This window comes from Arachis hypogaea, chromosome 13 (genome assembly GCF_003086295.3).
Source record: "Arachis hypogaea cultivar Tifrunner chromosome 13, arahy.Tifrunner.gnm2.J5K5, whole genome shotgun sequence".
Taxonomy (NCBI): Eukaryota; Viridiplantae; Streptophyta; class Magnoliopsida; order Fabales; family Fabaceae; genus Arachis; species Arachis hypogaea.
Window position 1 is genome coordinate 4,624,771 of NC_092048.1, and position 21,023 is coordinate 4,645,793.

The following is a 21,023-nucleotide window of genomic DNA, read 5'->3' on the forward strand; positions in this document are numbered from 1 at the left end:
CCATCTATGTTCTTATATTACTACCTACTATTACTTTATTTTATTCGTGATTTATAGCTTCAGCAACCATCAAATCTTACAATATTTTATTATTTTATCATCTATAATTTTAAAATATAAACATGCTTCCACCTCTATGCTTAAACTTTTCTTTTTTGTTATTCGCAAAAAAAAGAATTCAGTATAAGATGGACTATATAAAAAATTTACAATCATATACTTCAAGCTCAAAATAAACTTTTATGTAAAGAATTAGTTAATTATTTTTTTCGTTAATTTAAATTTTTTGCACAATTACTTTTATTGATAATAATAATGACACAAATAAATTTTATATATTTTTCTTAATTTTTTAAAAAGTACATAAATCAACACATTGGAAATATATAAGATAAAGTATTTACAAACAAAAAAAAAACGGTCTTATTATAAATTTAAACAACTTTTTTTCTAAACACAACAAAAATCACTTACACGATTGCACATGATGAATCACACTTCTTTTTCACATTGTTTTAGCTTCTCTTCTTTTGCGTATTTTCTCCTTATTCACATTTTTTTTATTATTGTTGTTGTTATATTTTTTTATTCTTCTCCTTTTATTAGTTATCGTAGTATTTTTTATTTTTTTTTTTATGTAATTTTTTTCCTCTTTTTTCTTAGTTTTATCTTTTATAAGAAAGTGAAACAATAAAAATTATGAAAAGATGCAGCAAAAAGGAGAAGATAACAAAAAAAGAAGAAGAATAAGACGATGATGAAAAAGAGGAAGAGGAGGAGAAAGAATTTAAATGGTACATAATTTACTAGAAAAATAATACCAAAATTTTTTAATGGTAAAATAAAATATTTCTTAAATTTGACATTGAAAAATTTTAACTGTCATACAAGTTCTTGTTAAGAAGACGAAGAAAAATTTTTTTGAATTATATAAAAAAATAGTATCAAAATTTTTTAATCATGACACATTAGTTAAGTTTCTTAATTATTTTTTAATTATGACACATTAAATTTCTTAAGTTTCACATCAAAATTTTTTAACCCTAACATAAAAAACCTCTTAACCAATTAGAAGTTATAAAAAATTTCTTAATTTGTGATCTTTTAAAATTTTATTGTGTCATTCACAAAATTTCTTTTGTCATTTCCAATTGAATGATTTGGTTTTATTATTAATTGAACTAATTGAATGGTATTAAACCTCATATATAAGTGGTCTAACTATTTTTATGTCATTTATAATAAATTGATATATTTTTTTTTGTTTCAAAATATATTTGTTGGTTGAGTGAGTTAACATTTTAGATTTGTGATTTTTTAAATTTTTTTTTGTCATTTATCAGATATTTTGGTGTTATTTTCAATAAATTTCTTGTGTCATTAATTAAAAATTCATGTGCCACTTTTATTAACGTTAAATTAATTGTATGATATTAAATTAAAAAGAAGAATATGATGATAAATGATGAGGTGATTATGAGGAGAAGGAAAAAAAAATGAAGAAGAAAAAAAAAAAGGGGTATGAGGAAGAAAAAAATGAAAAAAAAAAACCGTAAAAAGCACATACATAAATTTGATTTGGTTAAGCTTGATTAAAAAAAATTAGTTGTCTAATATTTTTAAAAATAAAAATAGAATACAAAAATTAAAATAATATTTAAGAATAATGTTAAAAAAAATAAATTTTTTGTTAACCGACGTGAATTAATTTTTTAAAATTATTTTATATATCTTAAATTTTAAACAGTAAATTATTAACCATTTATTATAAATTCTAAATTATAAATCTTAATCTCAATCTTTTAAAAAAATAAAAATTTGAAAATAAAAATTAACTAATATAATATTAATTAACAAAAAATTAATTCCATATCCTTTCTCAAAAATAAAATCACTCATAGCATCTCTGCCTTAGCTACACTTATCTTGTCTGCTGAAAACTTTTTATTTTCTTAAAATTGCCCACTTTTACTTAAGTTGCAAAATTTTAAGCCAAGGAAGTACGCGGTGGAAAGATGTATGTTGAGAGTTAATCATACTCATAGTCATATAAAGCGTGTTGAATAATGCTAGGGGGATTTTACAATTATATGGCTAATTAGGTTTTTCTACTAAAAGAACTTCATCATAAGCATCGTTATAAAGTACATTCCAAACTTTTTCCAACTATATATATTAGTTTATGAATTTAATTAGCCCAATGATAGTGACTACACAGGTGACTTGCCATGTTGTTGCTATTAATCCGCTTAAAGTTACTTCAATCTTGCTTTTGATCTTGTGTCCAAAAAATCCAGTTCTCAACCCAAAAATTTTCTAGCAAAAAGAATAAAAACAAAAGCAACCCCTAATTTGAGGTCGAACAATTGCAAAGCCCCACATCGTTCTAAACTCCAAACTCCTAACCCTATATATCCATGGACAAATGCTGAGGTGTCATGTATATCCCCCTAACTATACACAACATATCTAAATATATAATTCTATATATTGGATGGTGATCGATTCCTTTATTTTGTCCAATCCCATTCCAAACCTTTTCTTTCTTTACAATTGCATATATATGATTGATAGCTATGCTATATCTTTAAAAAAAAAAAAAAAAAGGTTTAACGGGGCTTCTCTTACAAAACAAGTAACTCCTCGAACTTATCTTGCTCCCTAGTATTGCTCTAATATAATGCTCTCTTTTTGTCAGGGTGCTCAGAATAGCTTCAACTTTCAACAGTACCCTATCCTACAACCTCTGGAATTTTGTTTTTTGAAGCAAATAAAATTGGTTTAAACTTTAAACACTCTTCAATATTTGTATTTCTTTAAAAATAAAATAAACGGATTAATGGTGTTCCACCAAATTAAATTGGTTTGATAGTTGATTTTTGGTATATTTAGTTGTGGATTAAAAGGGAAAATAGCTCTTATATATATATAGATAAACTGTATGTGAAATTTTATGTTTAAGCTTTTGATTGCTCTTAAACTTTTGTAATTTAATCACAATTTTTTCTCCATACATATTTAAGTGATATTTATCTTTTCAACCCATTATTTCTTAGTGGTTGTTACTCATGACTTAATTATATTTGGTTGGATAATTAAACTTAAAGTGGGAAAAATAGTTCAGAATTTCTATTTGCGACAATATTAGTTGAATTAATTAGTTTGATTCAAATGCCAAAAGAAGTTTTCTAAAGTCAAACCAAAGTAACCAAATACATTGCAATTAATGATCCATTATATCTAGTATTTATCTTCACTGGTAGTTCCTGCTTCCTAGTCACATTTCAATAGTATCACTTTCACTAAAACATATTCTGATATTACTATGTTATATTTTGATGTACAAATAACATGTAAAAAAAATTTAGGTCATCTAATCATTTAGATGGTTTTTGACGTAATAAAATTAAAAGTTAGTTATATTTACTGACAATATACAATTAGTCGTTTGTGCAATTTTTTTTATAAAACAATAATAAAACAAATGCTAAGTGATTAAGTTCAATTGGGCAATGATAACCAATTGAGCAGTGATGGATCTAAGGATACACATCAGAGGTTAAACGTCACAATAAGGGGCCCATTTATCGTACCAAACGGGTCATTCATGTTCCTTTGATTGCACTTGATTTAAATATTTCTCAATCCAAAAATAGACATATTTTAAATGATATTTACTGTTTCAGCCCAGTGCCATTTTGTGTTCGACACACAAGCTGACAGCTGAGTGCTCCCATGTGGGCCCCTATTCAAGCTCTAAGGTTGGGCTTTAAGATAAGATTTTGGGCTTTATTATAGATATTAGGAATTGAATAAATGGTTTGAATTTAATTTTGTGTATATATGTCATATGTGATATAATAATTTATTAACTAGTGACAAACTCTTAAATAGAGTTTCAATCTACGTTGTGGATTAAGTTTTGGCCTACTGAATTGGAGAATACCGTGAAGATAAAAAGAATTAAATAGATGATCAAATTCGTCTCTAAAAAATTGTTTCAAAATTTTTTTTAATCAAATTCGTTTTTCAAATATTTTAAATTGATCAAATTAGTCATTTTATCACTTCCGTTATTTACGGTGTCAAAAATTACTAATATTGACACAACACTGACTACAGTACACATCTAATAGTCCTAATTAATTGATAATGTCATAAGTTTATGAAATTATATCAAATTAAAAGACTTCCAGGTATTAAAATTTTTCAATTTAGAATTAAGTTGATATAATTTTATAAACTTATCATGTTAGTTTTCAATTAAAATTGTTAAATATGTAATGTAGTATAACTTAAGGTGTCATATAAGTAAATTCTGATGGCATGAAAAACGTGAATAATAATAGAAAAACTAATTCGACTAATTTAAAATATCTAAAAAAATGAATTTATTTAAAAAATTTAATAACCAAAATTTAAAAAATAAATAATCTCTTAAAAACAAATTTATCCAGGTATTTTTAATACTACTCAAATATGGCCAAATCTTAGAACCATTGGTAGAATCTACGTCTCAAAAAGAATTGGACAAGGGTTCAAATTTTGAGTAAGCTCGCGAAATAATGAAACCCATAGCAATAATGGTGTGTGTGAGTGTGTAGGTGTCTGATGTGTAAAAGAAAAAAAAAAAAAAAAAAAAAACTATCCAGATAAATTATATACAAAAAAAGAAATGTTACACTACTTGAAAGTTGTAACAGTGACAACGAAAATTAAAGTTATAAAATATGAAATTAATAGAGAGATAAAATAATATTAAAATGCTATTATTTTTATTTTCTTTTAATTATTTAATTTTAATAAAATTTAATAATTATACATAATAAAAAAAGAGACATTTAAGATAGCAATATAACCCACATTAAATGCAAAAATGTTCAACTTCTCATGTATAGGCTAAATTCAATTTATTGGAGAATCAAGTAAACGAGATCTTATAGATTTGGATATTGATCAAATAAGACGCGAATCACGCGATTAAGCAATGAAACTCTTATCACAAATCACAAACAATTTTTAATCAAATTTAATTATTATTTCTTTAAAAAAAAAAGAATACAACATATCTTTTAAAAATGAAAAGTTAGATGCTTTAACCAGCTAAATCTTTGTGGATGACGGCTGTTTTTATTATGTTCTAAGTTCTAACCACATCAGATTGCGTGTGCTCTGGTGACCCCATTAATTGAATTTGGTATAAAATAACTCTTCCCTTTAACCCGTCCCATAAATCAAGCATCTATTTTATTTTCTTTTATTTGTTTCCTTCCAAATCTTCTTTCCGGATTGGTCAAGTGAAATTGTTGTTTATGTTTTTGGCTTTGATGATAAATCATAGTAACATATGACACCCATGTGAGGTGCTTTCCAACCATTCTCACACACACTTTACCCACAAAAATACATCAAGATATTTGCCATAAATAATCTTCCTATCTCAAAATTCGGAAATGTTTGGTAACCAAAGAAAATCAGTCAAAAACAGCCATAACTTGCTTTATTTAGCATTCATTAATTGTTGCGACAATTAATTAATGCTAAATAAGACAAAATTCTGGCTGTTTTTTTTTGTCTACCTAGCATTACCCCTCAAAATTAGTTATTTTACTGATTTTACAATATCTAATTGAATATCTCTGACAATATATGAAAATTATGTCCAAATCTTACATAATTTTATTATGGTAAATTGTTTTCCTTAGTTAGATATTTTGGGATCTTATTTTTAATTAGTGATAGTGAAATTTCCACAACATATTATTCATTCCTGATATTTATAACATGACAAAGGTGTTTTATTGGCACCATATTCATTGTAATAAAAATTGAGATTTTATGTAAAATTAGAAGAATAAATTTAGCACGTGGATTAATAACAAGATTTAAATTGTAAAAACATTCAATCTAGTTAAATTTTTTTAGATTTGATTAAATCATTAAAGATTATCCTATAAAAAATATTCAAGAGTATAAAAACAGGTTCCATTATGAGTAAATTGTTTTATTAGCACCATATAAACCACATCATATTTCTGATTAAATTGAGATTTTACATAAAATTAAAAGAATAAATTTAGCATGTAGAATAATAACAAGATTTGAATTGTAAAAACGTTTTGATCTAGTAAAATTTTTAGAATTGATTAAATTATAAAAAATTACAGGTTTAAATACTCTGTTGGTCCTTATAGTTTCATAAAATTTTTAATTAAGTCTCTATACTTTTTTTTCTTTTAATTGGCCCTTGTACCAAATTTTTTTTCAATTAGGTCCCTCTTGGTAGTAATTAGCTTAATTGTATAGCCAACTAAAAAAAAAATTGGTACAGTGACTTAAATAAAAGAAAAAAATAGTGTAGGAACTCAATTGAAAAAAAAATTAGTGCAGGTACCTAATTAAAAGAAAAAAAAGTATAGGAACCTAATTAAAAATTTTGCAAAACTATAGAGACTAACAAACAAAGTAATTAAACTAAAATTATAATATCAAAAAAAATTTAAGAGTATAAAAACAGGTTTGACATCGTTTTCCAAACCTCATTGTTCAAAAGTTGAAATCCAAACACAAATTCCATTATAGTTCCTTAGACAATATAAGCTAAGCTGTTTTGTGTTATGTTGAGCTTAGAAGGTAAGACTTTACCCAAAGCAGTGTTGTGTTGTGTTCCACTACTTGAACTATCTTATGTGTGTGGTTGAGGCTATACTATAAATTACACTCTCTCTTTCACATAACCGTGAGTTTCATAAATAGAGAGAAAGTATATGCCTTTTGTTAAAAGGATGTGAAGAAAAAAGAAGAAGAAGAAGAAGGGTATCATCATGTCTTTTATTGGGTTAGGTGTTGCTTTAAGCGTTGTGTTTGGTTTCCTCTTGTTGGCTCTGGTTGCTGAACTCTGCTACTTGCTGCTTTGGAAGAAGAAGAAGAAGAAGGAGAAGGAGAATACTGAGGTTGAAGAGCTTGAAAAGGGTGTGCTTTATGGTGTGTGTTGCAGCAACAACAATTCTCTGAGTGTTGTTGTTGCATCTGAAGAAGAAGGGAACAACAAGGGTGAAGCTGATTTGGATTTGGAGACCAAAGATGTGGTTTTGAAGAACAATGGTGTTAGTAATAATGGGGTGGAAGAAAGTGTGGAACTTGAGTTGATGAGGCTTCACAATCTGGCTGGTCCACCAAGATTCTTGTTCACAATCAAGGAGGAAACAAAGGAAGATTTGGAATCTGAAGATGGGAAATCAAGGTGTGGTGGTGATGGTAGGAGCAGAAGAGGTTCAAGAACAAGGAGTTTGAGTGATTTGATGGTTGCAATTGACACACCTTTTCTTAATTCAATGGTTTCTTCACCATTGAGGAACTCTTTGGAGAACCTTGAAGGATTCAACAACCCTCTCTTTGAATCATCTTCACCACCATCTTCTTCAGAGTTCAATAACAGGTTTATTAGGCCTTCATCATCACCTCCTCCAAAGTTCAAGTTCTTAAGAGATGCTGAGGAGAAGTTGTACAGAAGATTGATGGAAGAAGCTCAGAGGAAGGCACAACAGAATCAGAATCAGAATCTTGTAGCTGAAACTACTGAGGTTAAAGTTAAAGATTCCCCTAATTCAACAACAATGCTTAGTGTCATTAACAACAACAGAGAAAGAGAACAGAAACAGCTTCATCAGAAGAATCTACCACACTTCCCTTCAAGTTCATCACAGATTCTTCCATTGGAATCTTCTCCTACAACACTCACACCAGTTCACAAGCCATCCATGGTACATTATTAGATCTCCAAATACTAGTCTTTTTTTTTTCCCGGGATTTTTTCAAGAATGTGATTAATCCATTTTAGAGTGTAGTTTAGACTAATTAATATTCTGAACTTGAATTCTCTCTAGGGTTGTAGTGTGCTGTTATTATTTCACCAACACCCTTGGTAAAAATACTACTAGTCTTTAGTTTTAATTTTTTTAATTTTAATTTTAATTTCCCTCCATATGTTAAGTTAATTGTCTTAATTGACAGTGTGGTAATTATGCTTCTCTCTTTTTCTGTTCTCTAATAATTTGTGTACTTTTGAAATGATTGTGATGGACAACAATGTGCTGCAAAATGTGCAAATTAGCATGCTGTTAAAACAGTTAATGATTCATGTGAATGATGGTGGTTTGATCGATGCATTTATTTATGCATATTTAAGGATAGGATATACTAATTAGTAATTACTACTCTTGATATGCACACACTGCTCATCTGAACCTAACTGTGGCCCTTTGTTTTTTTTTTTTTTTTTTCCCAAGGCTAAAAATTGAGCATCTCCATTAATTATTGGACACCAATTTCGAACAGTTTCCTTTCAAATTTAAATGTTCATGTGCAAATATCAAACCATGTCCAAATTTCAAATGACAGTTGTAATATTGAACTTGTCTTATGTACTTATTATGTACCTAAGACTTTTAAACGCCATTGCTTATATTAGCAAACAGCAAAGTGGTGTACAGATAAGTACTTTGGAATTTCTTGTAGAATCTCGAAATTTCTGGCTCTGCCAAGACTTTTTTGCAAAGAATTTCACCTTTTTCTTTACCTCAAAGTTGTAGCCCTTTCTTTTTTTTACTATGCTGAGTTGTCGTATCCGCGTATCAGACACATTTCGGACTCGATACTCACCGACACTCGTCCGACACGCGTGTTTGTTATGTTCAACCGTGTCTTAATAAAAAATAAAAAATTCTTCTCCGGCCACACCTGGACACACCTAAATACCATCACGTGTCAGCGTATCCAGTCTTATTCTTAACATATATTCTTAAAATAAATTTAGATATAGTATATATTATTATTTATTAAAACAAAAAAATATTTTAAATACTTGATATAATTAAAATAAGATATTAAAAATAATTAAAAATTTTAATTTATATTTTAATATCAATAAAATATCAAAATATCATTACAATTTATCTAAAAAATAGTTTATATTTTATATGTATGCGTGTTCTCGTATCATGCAAGATTTTAAAATTTGCGTGTCGACGTGTTCGTGTCAGTGTCTGTGTCTATGCATCATAACTTTTTTCGTATTATTTTTCTAATCTAACATGTCAAGGACTAATGTGTTATAAATCTATATTCTATTGTAAAATTTATCGGATAGTTAATGAATTGTTACATATTTACTTGAATAGATGAATAAATTAAACCTTCATCTAATGAATAAATTCTAGCATTCAAGTTAGAATAATCACTTAATGATTAATGAAGCATATAAGTGACAAAGTAGAAAACGGCGCGTGGAGCAAGTGAACTTTCTACCCCCCACAAACAAGTTATGTCGTTGTTAATCACGCGATTTGGCGGAAAGTTATAAGATTAGATCTACAAAGTATAGCTCCACCTTTTCAAACTTGAAAGAAAAACAAAATGCAAGGTTACCGAATCCACAATTGTCATTGCATTACAACCTTACACGTAGGTAAAAAATGAAGTTGATTTTCTAAGTGAGTGCTAGCATAACGTTCTTAAGATTTTCAACAAAAACAAATTAAAGATAGCACTAAATTGAGAAATTGAGCATGATTCCATGTGGTCCTGTATATTGGAGTCAATTTTTATTGGGTCCACTGTATTAACTTGGCTTGGGATTCAAACTGGCTATTTTGGGTTCAAGGAACCACAAAAACCAAACGACATTAGAAATAACAAATTTGCTGGGCCAGGTATTTTGTTGTATGTTATTCTCTTGTAATTTTCCCATTTATTCTTTGTTTCCCCACATGTTGTACTTTTGAGATGTAATAACTAATAGCTAGTAGAAATGTAGAATGGTCCACTTCAATCTTGTCTTATTATATATTTTACATGTTCCGTGTTATCCGTTCTAATGTTCATCCACATAAATATTACACTGAATTGCTTTGTATAAAAATTTTACATATAATGTATTAATTTCGATTGAGTAAACCATAAAATGGTATCTAAAAGTTCACGTTACTGATAAAAATAATTCGAGAAAGTATAAACGGTAAACAAATTTTCAAAATATTTATAGATGTAACAAAAATATTCTTTTTTAACTTTTCTACTTAACAAATAATTTGTGTATATATACTAATGTAATTTGTTAATGAACACTTTATGGTATACACATAACGTTATTGACAATGTAACTTGTGAGTCAATTTGATGCATGATAATCCCTATTAACAACTTTTTTTATCAGTAACGTTCGAAATGACAAAAAGGACCAATATATATAATTCACTATGTATCTTTTAAAATCCAAATTGATTCATTTATTATTTTTTTGGGAGATTATTTCGGGTGTGAATTAATGATTGAAAATTGATAAAATAAGGATATCATGATAATAGGTTTAATTTAAAAATGTTGCTACATCTCAGTCTTATTAAACTTGCATGTGTCAAAGGGGAAAGAAAAGAAGAATGCTAGAGCCATAGTTGTTAAAATTGATTAGACTGACCGGTTTAACTGGAAAATCAATAATTTGAACTATAAATCGATTCAGTCTAATATTTTGACCATTCAAATAAAAAAGAATTAAAATGGGATAGAATTGATTAGAATTGCATATCAACAATTAACGAAAGAAAGCCCTTCTTTATATTCAAACTTGGATGCTCTTGCATCATGTGCGACTACCACTAGATCAAGTTGCTTTTCATTGCGTTTGTTATTTTTTTAAAAATATATAATATATCAATTATATTATATTTTTTTAAATTTATATTTATTAATTATATATTATTTAAATAATTCAACTAGTAATTTACCGATTGAATTAATAAATTAATAAACTAATAATCTAACCGATTTAATTATCGGTTCGGTTCTATCAACTATATATAGTTAAGACTTACTTTGAATAGGTTGGGATACTTAATTATTTAGAGGTCTCTTTTGCATAGACTATAAAGTAGGCATGTGCATGATGTCAGGCTCTTCCTTGATACTAACTAGTAACTACTAACTATGAGTAGCAGCTAAATTTAATGTCTACTACCATGCATCAATATGTGTTAGTTGTTCATCTATTCAACTTCTTGCATTGCTTGCAGGATATATAGTTTCATCATTAATAATACCTACTCTCAACCTCCATTCCCATTCCATGCACCTTACTCTGCATCCTCATTAATATTCTCTTGCCCTACTACACATTGCCACTACCCCTTTTCGGGATTATTAAATTCCCAACAACCTATAACTTCTCAACTCTTTATCTATTAATTAGAAAACACAAACAAGTCACTAAACGCATGCATTTCATGCTCTCTTGATGACACTTGAGGTGTATGTAACTATATATCTTACGTGCTATTCCACAAATATATATATATATATAATGAAGTAAGCACGCATGTGATGATGATATCTTGCATGATTTCAAAGCAAAATGATCATGTCACGCCAATGGAAATACATATGATTCTGTTCCTAAATCAATCGTGTATAGCAGCACTGTTTTATTTTTTATTTTTTATTTTTTTGGTCGGGCACTGTTTTATTTTTATTTTGATTTGATCCCTCGGTAAGTACATGTATGGGCCTGTCCAATTGCTTTCTTTTAAAATGGGCTCAGATGTTGGATTGGTGGCCCATATATTCACGCTTGATAAGACAGAACGACCCGGACCTGCTTGTAAATACGTGTTGGTTAGCCTTTCATCATCGTTGAATTTTAAAAATATAAATCTTGGGCCCAATTTGGGCTCTACACAACGTGACTGGTTGACTTGTCTTCTTGTATTTTATGAAGTTAAGACTTGATTAGAGAGAGAATTATTATGCTCATCCAAAATGAACTCAGAAACCGAAGAAAGTTGTTCAACTTCTCCTCTATAAGCTAAGTGTTACGTTGTATACATCATGAATATTCTTTTTGAAAAAATAAAGGTTGAAGGTAGTGATAGATAGATAGATATAAGGGAATCTAATTATATTAACGTGAAATATGAATAATGTGCAATTATACATACGGTGGTGGAGAGGTATGGGAAGGAAATATGAAATATGTATGTATGGTTGAGAATGGAGAGTGGAGTGTGGTGGATGTGTGATTGCTGCATTATTTATTATATTTAATTAGATATACAATTCAAGTGATTGCAGCCCATGAGGCCACATATTGTGGCAAATTCAATTCATGGAACACTGCTACGTAATACCCCTTTTCCATTTTTCAGTCTCCGTCTCGGAAAGTAATCCACTTATATATTATCCTTACAATATTCTTAAAGATATATTTATGTATTTTTATGTATTGATTTAAATTTGTAGATTAAGTAATCAAAAATTTAGAATTCCATCTTTTTATCTTGGCAGAAAAACAAAAATTACAACATAAAAAAATTATCTATATATAGAATTCACACGACAAATTCAAAAATATTGAGGGGCCATTCATATACGGTTGATTTTTTTTGTTATGGAAGAGGTGAAGGTGTTGTGCCGGGTTATGGATGATGGAGGTGCTATACTAATTTGTGGGACAATTTTTTGTTCAGATTTGGTGTTAAGAAATCAGACCCTCCGAGTTCATTGTTTTTAAGTTTTTGGAAGTAAATCGGAGGGTCCGTTTTGTATGGAGGGAGGATCTGAAATTTACATAAAGTAAATCGGACTCTGCGATTTTTCCATGATCAAAATTTTTTTTGACAATTTATATGAAATCGGATGGTCCGTTTTCTCTGTTAATTTGCTTTTTGAATTAAGTTCAAAAAGTCGCTGGGTGCAAGTTGTACCTGACACCACACCAATGTTAAGCACCACTCCTCCCCATATCCAAGTCCAGCACCATCTTTACCTCCATAATCAAATTAAAAAGCGTTCATATACATGGCCCCTTTATTTATCTTTTTAAACTTTTGGATTAAATAGTTTTAATTTATGACAAATATTTAATACATAACTTCAAATTTAATTCATTTTATATATATATTTTAAAAATAAAATTTTAAATTGAGTCTTAAAATTAAAATATAATTTTTTTTTAAAAATAAATTTAAATTGATCGAATATTCAACTTATTCTTTTGTTTAAATAATGAAGGGTTAGGGGTTTAAATTCTATTTATAGTTAGCAACTGAAAAATACTATTGAAAAAGAATTATTAACGTCAAAAATAAATAATTGTAATCCAACTCAAATAATTAGATGGCTTGGAATGTAGTAAGCACAAAAGTGTGTAATTTATACTATATAAATGTGACATTACACAAATGATGGGAATAATTAACACTAATATAATTAAGGGAGGAGACAAAAATAAAGTAGGTAGGGGAATGCTTTTTGACGCCCCCACTTTGGTTGATGCAAGTAGAGAAGAGAGGTTGGTCCCATACACTCTGATCTGTATATCTCATGCACGTGCATGGCTCTCTTTCTAGTTTCTAACTTTCCATTTCTCTCTTACACTTCTAAATTGCAAGAGACTGAGAGAGGACAAATGGACTCAGGATTAAGGCTGCAATTTTGGTGGCTTTACAACTATAATTTCGCTAAATTAATTAATAAGTGGTAAGCTTTTTCTCTTTTTCTTCCAGGAAAAATGAGCAAAAAAGCAGGAACCTGTCAAAAACAGATAGGGAATTAGATTCCAACACCACCAACCCCTCTCTCACCCAATCTTCTTCTTCAACCGTTAATAAAAGTTGCATACACTTCCACTTTTGGTGAGATAATCCTTTTTTTATCTACTAAATCAATTCATAATAAAATGTGTGGCCAAAACTAAAACTTATATCACATATATATTTTTTAAATTTTATTTCTATTGTATTTCTCAACTTAACAAGTCAATAATTATCGGAGTTTCATTTAAAAAATTATCGGCCTGTTGTTAGCCAATAGATTAATGTATGCAGAAAGTAAAATTTCAATCTCTCAATACTTACTTAATCGAATTACTTGAATATTATAAATGATATTTTGGGATGGGTGTAAAACTAAACAAATAACTTCTACCCAAAAAACAAAGGATTTGTCAGTTGTAAGAAGTGTAAATCTGTTATGTCCTACAAATTTCTTAAGTGTTAGAATTTATTTGTAGCATAAAATAACTCGAAATATAGGTCTAACTTATTAAGACTGTCTTTTTTTTTCAAAAGACAAACATTTTATTGACAAAAATCTGCACTCAAAATAGAAAGATAATAGAAATATCTTTCTATTTGAACTACTAAAATTTTGAACGTAATTAGTGGCACCTACTCTTATTTAATATCTACATTTAACTCTTAAGTGATGTTTACACTACACCATTAGGCCTAACACATCACAAATTAAACGTGTCCACCCTGTCTAAACCTAATTTAGGATCAAATGAGAAATGACTAATAAATTTAAGCTGTATACATGAAGAGATATTGAGAATGCTAAATAATTTTGAGACGTGACAATATTAATTAAAAATTATATAATATATATGTTTAACAAACTAACGAATTGAATAATTATATTAACGAGAAAATATATTAGATGCCTCGATCGGTGTAGCGTTTTTTTTTTTTTTGCTCCCTTAGAAGGCTCATTTCAAGCAATTATTAGCTGATTTCTTTCTTCTTCTCCTTTTTCTTTTTATTTTTTTATTTTTAGGATTATTAACTGATCAATATATTTCCTTAATTTTATGTGAACGAATTTCCATCGTGTGTTGTGTGTAGGTGTGTGCATATATATATTGCCCGGGAAAATATTGTTAGCTTTTGTTTTCAAATTAATCGTGGGGTGGAGTTGCATCTTCAATTATATATCAATTATATTATGGGTATAAAATATATATTAAAATATAAAATATATACTAAAAATAAATTAGATAATATATATATTCATACACGAATTTACGATAACTGATTTTAATATATAAATAACAATTTTAATTATACATAGATAGATATTCATGCATGGTCAACATATATCGATTTCATAATTTTTAAATAATGATGTAAGAGTTTGTTTTGCACAAAAGTTATTATAATTAAGCACACTACCTTTGCAAAAGAATGACAATTTAAATGCTTTACGTAATTACGTCTACTTGACATTTTAGGGGAGAAATTGAGTGGACGGAATTTCTAATCAGTGATGAGTTGCGTCTAAAGTGATTATTGCACGATTGAATTTTATAATTATTATAGCAATATTATCCATTCTACTAGGGTTTGGATTTTATTTTCTAATCTTTTTTTCCCTTGCTCATAGTTCCGGTAACAAAATTCGATCAGTAGAGTTTATTACTAAAAGTTAAACAATACGCATAATAATGTTATTTTAAATGTGTAATTTATAAACATAATTATTTATATATTTTTTTCTATTAACTTAAAGTTTTTATTAAGAAAAATCTTATTATGAGTTAGTATCATAATTTTTATGATAAAAAAATATAATTAAAGTTCAATTTTTATTGATAAAAAATAGCATAGGAATAAATTAAAGAAAAATAACGTGTATTTGTAACTATAGTATATCTTGATATATACGCGAGTAATAATATTTGTAAGGGTATCCTATGCTATAGTTTAATTCTCTTTTAGTCGCAATATTTTTAAACCACTTTAAGACATTTTGATTTGAAAGAGACTCGTGATTCAAGTAAACTTCATGCAAAAAAAAAAAAAAAAAAAACAGTACGTTTACGGATTTTTCTACAATAGATACCAATAAACCAAGCAAACTCTACGGATTGGATGACATACCATAATCCGAAATATTTTAATATTGAGTTCAATTCGGTCATTTTAATTAATTTTTTATTTTAAATTATAATCGTAAATGTTAAATTTTCTAAGAAAAAATTAATTAATATTAACTAATTAAAAATTAATTTATACGCTCTTTTTAATATTTATTCACTGCTAAAAAATAACTTATATCAACGGAACTAAAGAAAGAAAAAAGGACATGAACGGATTTTTCTTGAAAAGAACAAAAGTTGGCCCATTTATTTATATATTTATTTTCATTTTCCATATAATAACTAGTCCTCATTTTATGTACTTCCCCGGTTCCCTTATTTCGAATAAAACCATATATATCATCCTTTTTACCTAATAATAATCAAGTTAAAATATAAGAATTAAAAAAAATTAATTCTGCTCCATTAGTCTAATTATATAATTTCACATTAGCAATAATAATAATTTTTTACATTAACCGCATGAATAATTATTAAAAAGATAATTATAATTATATGATTGTATAAAATATTTTATGTTATTAGTGTATCAAAATTAGATTTAAAAAAAATATTTTGGAATTTAAAAGCTAGAAAATGATAGAACAAACTTGATAGGAATGGGGAAAGAAAGAAAAGAAAAGAGGAAGAAGATAGAGAGAAGTATGTAAGGAAGATGCATGGAAATGAAATGATGAGATAGTGGGGATTGAGAAGTATTAATTGGTGTTGGATTTGTAGCAATAGCAATATAGCAATGGCATAGTTATCTTTATTTCCAAAAAAAATTTAAATTTCCATGATATCCACTAAAATAGGGCATATATTCCGAAGCAGGCAAATGTAAGGAAAGTGGTGCATTCGTGGGACCCACAAAGTGGTGAGTTGGCACCCAGGATTCCATTGTCGACCGCAAGCATCTCATCCCAAAAATCATTGCCTTTGATTCCCTCCCTCTAGCTATGCCTTTTTTTTTTTCCTTCCTTTCTTCATTTGAAATTTCTTCATTATGACTACACTAATTAATAATATAATATTTTAAAAGTATTGTTTTTTATATATATATATTTTTAGTTTGTATTCTCAATAATGAGCAAAATATATTTTCTATTCAAAATATTTGTAATGTTAAAATTTTAGTATATTTATAAGAATTTAATTTTAAACACTGATAATATAAAATATTTTATATAATTTTTTAATTATTGTTTTTTTAAGATAGAAAAATTCAAACTCACAATTTTTAGATAAACATAAAAAAATTATATCATTTGAGTTATAATAACTTATTAGCTATTAAAATTATTAACTATATTTTATTAACATGACATTACATAACTAAATATATATATAAATTTATTTTATAGTGATAATGTATTAAAATGATTTTTTCATTCATAATTTAAAATAGAAATACATTAATTTTAAAAATACGAAAATCATAAAATTTCTAATTTTTTAAGTACACTTATTAAGATATTTAAGGAAAAATATTATAAAATATAGTTTTATTTTTAAGATTCGTTTTTTAAAAAATTATTATAGAAGCAATTAACCAAACTCATTTTTAATTTTTATAAGTGATGCTTTTTCATGTATTTAAATTTTGAGGAAAGGGGAACAATAATAAGTTGTTTTAACCCCGATATTTCTTACACGTAGCTACGACACGAATTTAATTAAGACGAGTTATTAGCAAAATAAAAAACAAATCTGTGACTCCAACATAACATATCAATAATAGATTCATATTTTAATTTTGAAGGGTAATATATATATAAGTGTGAGATATTAAGGTACATTAATTAGATGACAATGTTTGACTTGGGCCCCACGACTCCACTCCCATGCAGAAGAAGCATAACCCTTCCTTTATTTTATGAATTTAATTTGTCGATGGCCACACTTCTAAGCTTCTATTTGCTCTGCATCATTATCATGACCAGCTCCTCCATTCTCCACTTCTGATGTTTTTTCCTATATATATCCTCATCATTTTCCCAGGTTTAGATTCTTTTGTTTTCGTTGTTTTGTTAATTAAATTCTACTTGTTTTGAAATTGTTGGTTTGGATGAGGGTCCAAAATAAAATTGGAATGACACCAAATAATAATACTATATTTACCTTTCTTTTTTTAAATATAAATTTTCAAAATATACTTTTTATACATTAATTATATTTTTAACCTATTTTTTTTATACAAATATTTTTTTTAAGGTTTATGTAAAATTTTTTATATAACTATTTTTCTCTTTTAATTTATTTTACACTGATTTTTTTCCAGAACCAATAATAATTAAATTTTAGAAGTTTAGATTATAAAAATTACAATATTATATAAAACTATTTTTATCTCAAAATTTAAACTAATAAATAAAGATTCATACAATAATTATCTTACTTTAAGACAAATATATAAAAATGAAAATGAGAAGAATAATTTCGTTGGCAGTAGAAACTAATATATATATAATGTCAGGAGCTCCCCCCATGTTGTCTGTTTCTATTTATCAAATCTTACTCCCTACTTTACAATAGACACAAAAGCAATTAAGTCAAAAAGCAAGTAATAAATAGTTACAGACACAGAGTCTCAAAATAATTATTTGTTATGGAGTAGCGATAGGATCATTATTTTTTATATACTCATTTTGAACTCATAAAATAAAGTGCAAATCTGAATAAAAAATAGAAACTATATTCTATACTATGGGAGTGAAAATATACTTTCACGAAATTTATCGATGGACACGAAAATTTGTCAATAATTTTGTTGGTAACGTTTGAAATTTTTGGAGAAAATTTATCACCGATTAAAAATGCGTCAATATCTAATAAATAACATGCTGTATTTTGTTTTAATTTCAATTTTATTTTTCGTAAGTAACTCTGAAAATAGGATTAAGGAGACATTGAGATCAAACACATGTATATAGAAAAATAAGTCATGTTTATAATATGGTGAATGCTATCCTACATTCTCTAAAGTAACATATAAGTTATCCTCATATCTTAATTGGGTATTTATTTTAACATGAGTTACTTTCTCCGCTCTTTCGTCGTTGTTGCGCCTCTCAAACATCACTGTCTCATTGGTATTTTGTTTTCTCTTCCTAAATCATTCTTCTAGAAAATGTACTCCAACTCTCTCTAATTGCATTTACTCATCCTCACTCCTTCGTCGTCATTACGCCTCCCAAGCATCACCGTCTCATTGGTGTCTTGTTTTCTCTTTTTAAATCATTCTTTTAGAAAAGGTACTCAAGCTCTCTCTAATTGCGTTTACTCCACCCCACTCCTTTGTCGTCGTCTTGTGCTTTCTAAGTATCACTGTCTTATTGGGTGTTCAATTTTCTTCTTTTATCAGGCCGTCACCGTCTTCCAATATATTATTAATTTTCATGAAATTAAAGTAACTCAGGTTAAAATAAACATCCAATTAAAATATGACACGTCAGAGAAGATAACTTACATGTTACTTTAGAGAGGGTAAAATAGCATTCATCTTTTATATATATATATATATATATATATATATATATATATATATATATATATATATATATATATATAACAGTTCTCTTTGAAAACATAAATACAATTTACACGTTGATGAAGTGAAATCACAAAAAAAGAAAGAGTTTTCTAACATTGCAAAGCTAATTATGTATATACACAAAAAGTGCATAGATGTGGCACATAATAATGTAGAAGACCAAAATTACTTATCCATGAAGAAATGAGAAGATTGATCTCAATCAAATGACGATGCTAGCTTAGCTTATATCATATCATTCCCTCCATTTACTACTCACCCCAATAGAATGAAGCCTGAGTGTGACTCCGACCCACTAACAAAAAGAATATGTTAATTTTAATGTTAATATATGTGTTAATTATTTGTTTTTCTCTCTACCACATTTAAAGAAAAAGGGAAAGCAAAAATAGACAAAAGAAACAAGTTATTTAATATGGCGCCCTCAATGTTGAAGTATATTAATTATTGAGCCATTAAAGTTAAGAGGCAACTAGAAGATTTTGTCTAGCTACTTAAAAAGATACTCATGATAAAGTTAGATAAACATAGCAATTTCATGCACTCATGTCACAAGTGATGGTGTTGTGCCCAAAAAGGATCTGACCATAACTTTAGGCCTTCAATATTTACTAGTCTTCATCACTATAATAAATAATAATAAAATAATAAAGGTAAGGCAATTAAAGACTATAGTACCAATTATTATTATTAATATATAATACATATGATATATGACAATTTTGCAAACTTTCCTTTTCCCTTTAATGTTTTTCCTCCTGGATTACTTGTCTCATGATCTTTTCTATAATTTCTGGCTCAACTTGCCGCATCCTTGAAGAATTTTTTTTCTTCAAAATAAATCTTATGTATAATAATAATTATTATTATTTTTAATTATTGCATGGTGACCACTACCTGGGTGCTTTTCATATAGACTACGTAAATGGAAAATTGGAAGGAAAAAACAAATGGAAAAGGTTAAAGAAGGATTTCACGTTCAGGAAGCATAAACTTACAAAGTTTGAAAGACACTGTCAACATTGTTTCAATAATTGGAAGAAGACCAACATTTGTGTCATGTGCTTGAAAATTTGAACGCATTTCCATTTTGCCTATGCTTTTTTTTCTTAAATGGGTCGGGTAATTAATTTTAACCTTTATCTTTTCCTTCTCAAGTAGCAGTAGTCTCTAGTCAATAATAGTAGTATTAATGGTCCTTCCTCGTCCTTTTTTTAAATAATTATGTTTGCAATTTAGGAAAATAAACTGACAACTAGAAAATAAATTATGCTCTCTTTTAAGATTAAAAAAAGGATAACTTTTTATATAATTGTCAATATTTACCTGAGAGACATAATTTATATGCTGTTTAGTAGTCTTCAATAAAAGTTTTAGAAATTAAAAATCAATTAAAATTTCTTAAAAATCAAATTAGTTCCATTTTTTAGATATGTTATCATCATTTTACTATTTTATATTTTTATCATAAAATTAATTCTTCCAAAAATTTAAACTAATATAAATTAAAGAGACACGCGTAAATAATTATTTCTCTAACAAGAGTTTCCTTTAGATTTAATTAAATTTTTGTATTAACTTTTTTTTTATTTGTCTTATATTGATTTTTTTTCTTTTGGAGTCTAGATCTTTTAGACGTAGAAATTCTAATATTATGTTATGATTTTTTTTTAAATTTAAATTAATAAAAAAAGTATATAAATAGTTATATTACTAACAATATTAAACCTTTAAAAATTTGGATGGTTTGTGCGTTTATTTTATTTAGCTTTAAAGTAT

The 21,023-nt window shown here is 27.4% G+C and overlaps 1 protein-coding gene across 1 annotated transcript; it reads left to right on the forward strand.

Moving 5' to 3' along the window:
- The first annotated feature begins 6,547 nt into the window (after positions 1-6,547).
- Positions 6,548-8,146, forward strand: LOC112736627 (uncharacterized). Its single transcript, XM_025786160.3, has one exon. The coding sequence runs from the start codon at positions 6,825-6,827 to the stop codon at positions 7,773-7,775; it is 951 nt and encodes a 316-aa protein (XP_025641945.1). The 5' UTR covers positions 6,548-6,824; the 3' UTR covers positions 7,776-8,146.
- The last annotated feature ends 12,877 nt before the right edge of the window (positions 8,147-21,023 follow it).

Coding starts and splice junctions, on each gene's coding strand:
- LOC112736627 (XM_025786160.3), top strand. CDS start 6,825: ATGTCTTTTATTGGGTTAGGTGTTGCTTTAAGCGTTGTGTTTGGTTTC.